We start from the raw sequence: 8,173 nt of genomic DNA, 5'->3' as shown, positions 1-8,173 counted from the left end.
ACATTAAATAAAACCAATATGATTGTTTTGTCTCTTCATCAAGTACATGGTACTGGTTTATAAAGGAAATAATTTAGAAACATTTTAGTTATTTGATTAAAATGGGAGGTGGTATTTCCGTAATTCAGAGCATTCATTCTTTTATTGTGTTGTAAGGAGGGTGTTTTAGGCACAACTACCATTTTTCAAGCAACTTGGACTCATTTGAACTTGTAACATGAGTCCAAAAATATGGTGTTATATACATCCTTGCTATTATACAGTTTATTTCATTTTTGCAGCATTCCAGTTGCATGGCCCTGTCAACCAGTGAACCAGTTTAAATATCATCTTGAAAAATTCTTAAAATGCCAAGTAAGATTATGTCTACAATATACATTTTTAGGGAACAAATTTCTGTTTTAAGTAGGCCTCTGCTTTTATAAATATACATTACCCGATGGTCAATCCTTCACTGTATAAAACATGGAATGTGCTTTATCTTATATTGCAGCACAGGTATGTGTGTGGGAGTGATTTAAAGCACCAAAGCACACTTATGGTTCAATGTCTGAAATTCATTAAAGTTTCATAAACATTAACACCGAGACTGCACAGGTTTCAAACATAAAATACAGTGAAATCAAATAACTGTCTGAAATACTATGAGGCTAAGCGAAAGTGTACACTGAAATGTTTCCATTATGGTCGGGTTGTATATTCTTGAAAATTTTAAGGGTAGTTTCCCTAAAAAAAATTTTCAGGAAAAAAAAAACCTAACATTATTGTAGATTTATTTTATCCTGAAGCTGCTAAAAGTCTGAATCCAAAAATACTCCAGCTATATCTGCTCAATTGATGTAAAAGTCAATGGCAGAGGTCCCTTTAACCATTTGAAGATGTTTTTTTGCCTTCATGATTTTTGCGTGTTTTAGTCTGGGTTGTGCTCGAAAACTTGATAAATTCGAGGTATTTGAGATTTTTTAGCCTGTAAACTCAATAAATTTTAGGTATTCAAGTTTCAATTCAGTCGAGTTTTTTGCATTCGGATTTTTTCATAAATAAGCCAACATTTGAGTTTGTTTCAATTGTTTAGTTTATTCGAGGTAGAATAAAAATCGCCCGATGTTGCCTCACGAGGAAACTTTGGGCGATTTTTAAAATTGAAGCGCCGCAAGTGCATTGCGCTGGCGTTTTCTCATTCAAGCAGGCGGAAGGCAGGAAGAAAGCAGTTCGGGGAGATTGTCGCCCCACAGAAGAGGCGATCAGTCCCTAGGCGATTAAATCTCCCCGAATCTGCCAGTTTACCCCTACCCTCAGTGCTATTCTTCTGCTTCCTTTATATGAACCACCATAAAAGAAAATCTAATGGTAGAAGCACGTCACAGATATATTTCCAAATGTTTAATGAGATCGGTCTATAACAAAGTGAAACAATTAGAATCATAAAGTTTTCGGCATGCCCTGTGGCATTTATATAATGTATATTCACTAATTGTGAATAGCCGAGGCAGCTGCTTGATAACCCAATTTCAGTCAGACTTAAAACTATTTTATTTAAAAACATCTATATACAGTAACAATTTGACATTCAGCAAATAAACTGCCGGTACCAGAATCTCTTGTGAATAAGCCATAGAGGAAAAAATGCCATGGTTAATTAATTACTACAGTGGATGGCTATATATTGTCTCCTATCTTATGTTGTCAAGGTACATAGAGAAAAATGCATTTACTCTGCAATCACTCATGAAGATCTACCTAAAAATCCATTCACCAAGAGTAAAAAAAACTTCCAATAACTTTTCTGCACTTTGGTCACAGACAGTGCTGATCAGACACATCCCACGGTGCTTTACTGCAACACCTCTCGGCACACCTCTTCTTATATTCCTCCGCCTTCAATACTTGCCAATTTGGGCTTTTTGCTTTATACGTGTATGGCGGAAACGAGTTAGCCTCTGTATCCATGTGACTCAAAAGCCTATGTGAGAAAATAATTTAGAAAGTTATTGTCCTGTTTTAAAACCTATGTTAAAAGTCCAAGTACAACAACAATAAATATTACACAAAGTAAATGTAACAATCAGTAGTAAAGAGATACAGAAAGGAAAATGAAAGCTGAGCATGTGTACTAATAACTGTACCAGCCAATGGTAAGTGATTAATTAGCAATAGGGATGCCCTGAATCCACTTTTTTGGATTTGGCCGAACCCCCGAATCCTTCGTGAAAGATTCGGGCGAATACCGAACCGAATCCGAACCCTAATTTGCATATGCAAATCAGCGAGGGGGAGGGAAGAATAGTGCCGCGCAGGAAGTGGCCGAATCCTCGGTGCATCCCTAGTTAGCAACCACTTGTACCTAAAACTCAATTACAGAGTTCTAACAAGCTTACACAAAGACCACTAAAACCCAGTATAGCTGTCTATTTTTGACTACAAGCAGGGCTGCCATATCAGGGGTTACAGGCACTTGTGAAATTAGGGACACCACCGCAGATGCTGACCCCAGAATGGAAAGGTGCAATTCAAGAGTGAAAGGAGTGGGGTTTGCAGGGAGTGGGTTTGGTTGGATAATGAGTTGAGTTTTTGTATTTACTGGGCAATAGCCTGTGTGAATGATGGTTGTTCCCGTATGTGCAAGGGACTTTTATTTTCCTGGGCTGGCAATGCCCACCACGTAAAGGACCCCTGGGATGAGTGCACTCATAATTGTGGCCCCCTCAAGGGGGCGCGATACCTTGTTAGTGCAGGGGCCCTATGACTACTGATGCCCATGCTTGCTAAAAGTGCTAACAAAGTAATAAAACAATCCCTTAAACTGGAAAACATCCTTAAAAGTGGTAGATTTCTAATGTGTTAAAAAAGAGCAATTGACTGTAAGGTTTTCATTTCAAATCATGTAAATCAATTGTAACAGATTAAATAACTTTTTCAATGTATATTTTTTAAAGTGGACCTGTCATCCAGACACAATAAGCTGTCTAATAAAAGTCCTTTTCAAATTAAACATGAAATCCAATTTTTATTTTTTATTAAAGCATTCATAGCTGTTGTAAGCTCATTTAAAAATCTCAGCTGTCAATCAAATATTGTCTGCCCCTCCCCTATGCCTTAAGCATAGAGGTGGGGCAGATAATTACTTTCACTTTCCATTCAGCACTTCCTAGATGACCAGCTCTCCACACATTCCCCTGTTCGCTGCACCATTTTATTGTATAGCCAGGGCATGGGGAAGGACATCAGGTCCCCCATTCTGGTGCACAAACAAGATTCTGAGATGATGCAAGACTTGCCTTAATAACAGGGTCCACAAAATGGCTCTTGCCTGCTTGCTATAATTATGAATTCCCAGACTGAAGGAAATAAGATTCATATAATTGATATAGTGTAATTTAAGTTCATTTTGCTTGACTAATGTGATAAAATAGGATTTTGAATAATTTTTTTTGGGTGACGGGTCCCCTTTAAAGGATCAGTTGGGTGATTGCAGAGTAAATGCATTTTTCTCTATGTACCTTGACAACATAAGACAGGAGACAATATATAGCCATCCACTGTAGAAATTAATTAACCATGGCATTCTTTCCTCTATGGCTTATTCAATTTACACATTGCAACGCTGAAGCTATATTAACTGAACTGTAAGTGTGAAGTAGGAAGAATGCAATCAACCTGCAGGTGAATCACATTTTACTTCAGTATTACAAGGTTGTTGCATGACCTGACCTGATCTGGAAGGAAAAGTCTTTCTGTTCCACGTGTATTCAAGTCTCTTCTGGAAATGTTTCGGATAATAACAATAATTTGAATTCTCCAGGAACAATAACCCCCATGTACTGAGTTTAGACAATAGGAAGCATACAGATTAAAGAAAATAAAAGATATATAGCTATACATAGATTAGGAATGGCAGGGGATTATATTCTAAGAACAGTGTACAGGGTGAATAAATAATATAAATATAGTTCCAATAGACTACAGAAGGGTAGAGAAAATGTTTAGTAAGGGGAAACCTTTGGTTCAGAAAGTGTATACTTATAGCAACTAATGAGGAAAATGTTAGGTTGCCAATTGATTTGGAGAAGATTGTTTTTCAGTATGGTTTGCCTTACTATTTAAAAACAAATAAAACAGGAATCAGATGCTTCCACCTGTATTAATCTGGAATTTCGTTGTGATGGGCGAATCTGACCCTTTTAGTTTTGCCGAAAATTTGCCAAAATGCAGTGAAGTCTAGGGGTGACAATTTTTTTTGGACGCAAATTTTTTTTTTTGATGTGCAACAAATTTTTTTGGACGTGCAACAAATGTTTCACCCATTGGAGTCTATGGGCATCATTTTTGATTTGAAAACTTGCCAAAAAATCTGTAAATATGAGAGTAAGTGGGTTTTACTTTTTAATGCCACATTCCTTCTGGTCCAATTAGCAATGACAATCTGCTGTCATTATTCCTACTGCACAAGATAAAGTTGCTGATTTAATGTTGCACAGCTGCAAAATTTGAGCTTATGATAGTAAAGGAAGGCCTACATAACAGTATTCTTCTCCTGTCATATTGTTGACAGAGGAATTGCCCTCCTCAAGAACCTGACAGTTTCAGCTTTCAATTTCAAGGTCACTACTGGAGAATCAGCCTTTCCTAGATTAAAGATCCATTGAGCCTTTCTTGAATATACTACACAAAGCAATTTTGAGGTGGCAGTTAATATTAAGATTATTAGGCAGGGTTTTATAGTGAGAAAATGAACAATTACAAGTTCATATAGAAGCATGCAATAATGCCTCCTTTAAGCCTATAAGAAGTTTATGGGTAAGTTCCAGAAACTCAAAACAACCCAAAGGGAGTGATTTTACATTCTAAATCAGACAAAATGCTAAAAATAAGAGCCAGGCTATAATTATTGGCTGGAGGTCTATTTTCCCTTGCAGGTAAATAAAATAATATGGTGAACTTCACATCTGCTCTCAGCTTATGTTTTATTATGATTACACATATTAATAAGCATTTATTATGCATCAACTTAATCTGCAATGCTGTAAAATAAAAAGGGCCACTAACCCATAGCAAATATCAGTGATGCAGATAATTAAAGCAACAATCTGATTGGTTGCCATACCTTACTGCCTAGGTGCAAAATTTGCTCAGTGTTAATAAATGAGCCCTGGGCAGGATCAGGAAAATGAGGGACATCCATAACCAAAAGAATTAAACGCTACTGTATTTCTACAGTAACGTTTTATATAATAACTAGAACTTTTTTGCCTTACTTCTTAAATCCTTTTACCCATAACAATTTAGCTGACCCTTTCTGGATTCACCCTGGCTCCATGTTGTCCTTTGTGAACAGGAGTACAAAATGAATGGGCAGGTGCAGGAAATCTTTAAGGGAGGGAGAAAAAAGTCAGCAACTAAAAGAATTACACCAGAGTGATACACTTTCTGTGGAATAAGACTACTACTAAGAGGCCTTCAGGCTCGAGCATTCAGCTACTAAAAACACGCAAGGGTTTCTAAACTCTTGCATGGTTTCTTACTGAATTAAGCAATTCTAAGTTAAATAAATAAATCAGCAGTGCAACAGTCTGAAAATATAGCACTGAGCAGGTCCAAAAGGTGTTGTCTTAATGGGTTACTAGATGATCATCAAATGTTAGGGTAAGGTCACACTGGGCGATTTGGGGAGATTTAGTCACCTGGCGACTAATCGCCTCGTCTTTGCGGCAACCAGTCTCCCCAAATACCTTACCTCTGTCTTGCGCCGGCATTTGATAGATTGGTCTGACAGGCGACTAAATCTCCCCAAATCGCCCAATATGACCTTACCCTTATATTGACAATGGGGAACTGCTCTATGCCCAGAAAATAAAAACTAAGCACTATGAAAATGAAGGCTAGCATTGTGTAGGGGGAGCTGAATAATAACTTAAATATAGAAAACTTACATCTACCCCGGCACACAAAGGAATGCTATAATAAGCAGGCCCTGTATGATATAATCTTGGGGGCTGCTGAATTCTATATAAATGCACAGATATGGTGAAATATTATATGCAAGGTGACTGGCATGAAACTGCAAACAACTTTGTGCTAGATGTACAGTATTTTGGCAGGTGTGGATTTTATACAAAACATGAAGCAAAACAACACTTTTTCTAAGAAATGCTCCCCAATAATCAACCACAATCCACCTTCCTGGGCTACCTGACAATGCCAGCCACCAAACTGCTAGGGGTCGGATGGGAAAGTGTTACCAGGCAACCAATTGCCACCACTCCTGCGGGACCAATGCCCGACAAGAGACTGCCTCATTAGTGTCGGTTACTTAGCCATATCAACCCAGGCCATAGCCCTCCAAAGCAAGCATTTAGACATTGGGGCAATTTTACTAAAGAGTGAAGTTTGTTCTTTAAGCAAAAAGATCGCCAAAATGACAATTCGCTAGGACATCGCCAGTTTACTAAAAGGCAAAGAACACAATTTGTTAGTGAAAAAGCTCAGAGCTAGAGAAGTTTTGTGCCGTTTCGCAAGGTCAAATTTTCGCTTAGGCGAACGATTGTTAATCTGCGCCCGGGGGATGGTCCCTGAGGCTGCAGGCCTGGTGGGCCCTGGACCCCCCAGTCTGGCGCTGTATATATTAATATTTGGCTCCTATGGGAGTTGCTTGCCTATGCTGGGCCATTCCCTACAGACAGATTGCTGTTGATGTCTATAGAAAATACCTATAACAAGGACAACAATGTGATTGCACTTCAGTGATGAAACGAATGATTGTAGTACTGATGTCAACCCGAGTACTAACTGCTATTTGCAATCTATCGGGTACAATGGTTTATACCTTTTGTGAACAAGGTCTTATTGTGTGCCACACCTGTCTCTGCTTTATACTTTACACACATTAACACATTAAACATAAACACAACTGTTTTAGACTAACTGATGATGGCGACATTCTTTTATTATATGACATGCTAATAAATAGAGGCACACCATTTAGGAGTTTTTTTTTGTATATGTACAATTTTTCCAACAGAAAAATAAACCATAGAAAATAAAATGATTTCCCCATGCCCTTTGCAAAGCAGCACAAATAAGTTTGTGCTTTAAATTCAGATTTCCAAAGGAAACTTTCAGATATTTAGCTGTAAAATGCTATGAAAAAATGTTTGTAAAAGAAATTGGTTTTTAAGCATTACAGTCTTTTGAATACCTTCCAGGTTTCCATATATCTCATTCCATTGTATGATGAAGGCAGAAGCGCCAACATACGGATGTTACTAAAGGATGACAATACACATTCTCCCAGAGCAAAGAAAAGAACAAACACAGGGCCTGTGGTCTGCAGATACAATGAAGTGTTTGTCAACTTGGCTTTCTTTTGTTTTACCAGGCGACACGTTGAAGGAAATATTGCAGATAATGGAGGAGATCTGGGAGCAGGTGGAGAAGTGGACTTCATATAAAAGGAGTGCAATTACCTGTATTTGATGGGATTTGGGAAAGCTTTTCACCCCATATGTGTAACCCTATGAGCTTTTTATTGCACAAAAAATAAAAAAACTAGGTCGTTAAGGCAGTTATGCTTTACAATGCTGCTCAAGTGGAAGATGAGCAACCTTTTTAGTTTAGAATGTGTCAAATCACTGCTGTAAAGATGTCGCCACTCCAATTCTTCTCATGTGGTACAACAATGGGGAACTGGCATGTTTATATGTAAGAAAGACACAAATTCATAACTGTGCCTAAAATTCAACACAGTTTTGAACATATTATGCAGTGCTTTCCTTGATTTATCTGACTGAGAGTATTGAGTCAACGCTGGATAAAACAGATGACTAGCAAAATAGTTTTAGGAGAAAAATATAGCAAGTCCTGTTGATTTGACTAATTTCTATGGATACACCTTCTCTAACATGGCCTGAAACGTTGCGGTGATGCCCACAAAAGCATAAATAAAGGTTTTTTAACCATTTGAAGAGTTGGTGGTGCTGTTCAATCTTCTACTACACAGTTTGCCAATGGGAAGTGGCCATTGTAGAACGTGCACCATCTCCAAAGAAAACTGAGAATTGAAGTGCTGACTACTCTTTTCCTACATATATGCTGCTACCTGCAGATCACACATTATACTTAAAATGTTTTTTGCTGCGGTTCCATAAAAATGAAAGGTAAAAAGCAATTTATGCCA

The 8,173-nt window shown here is 37.8% G+C and overlaps 1 protein-coding gene across 2 annotated transcripts in view; it reads right to left on the bottom strand.

The window, feature by feature from the left end:
- Nucleotides 1-1,515: 1,515 nt before the first annotated feature.
- Nucleotides 1,516-8,173, bottom strand: part of LOC108698872 (adhesion G-protein coupled receptor D2) — an 81,631-nt gene continuing 74,973 nt past the window's right edge. For both annotated transcript variants that reach the window (XM_041572492.1, XM_041572491.1), the window contains one exon: nt 1,516-1,963. In XM_041572492.1, the coding sequence (XP_041428426.1) occupies nt 1,956-1,963 (8 nt within the window). In that variant the 3' untranslated portion in view covers nt 1,516-1,955. The remainder of the gene's footprint in view (nt 1,964-8,173) is intronic.

This window comes from Xenopus laevis, chromosome 8L (genome assembly GCF_017654675.1).
Source record: "Xenopus laevis strain J_2021 chromosome 8L, Xenopus_laevis_v10.1, whole genome shotgun sequence".
Lineage (NCBI taxonomy): Eukaryota > Metazoa > Chordata > Amphibia > Anura > Pipidae > Xenopus > Xenopus laevis.
This window is presented reverse-complemented; position numbering and strand designations above follow the sequence as displayed.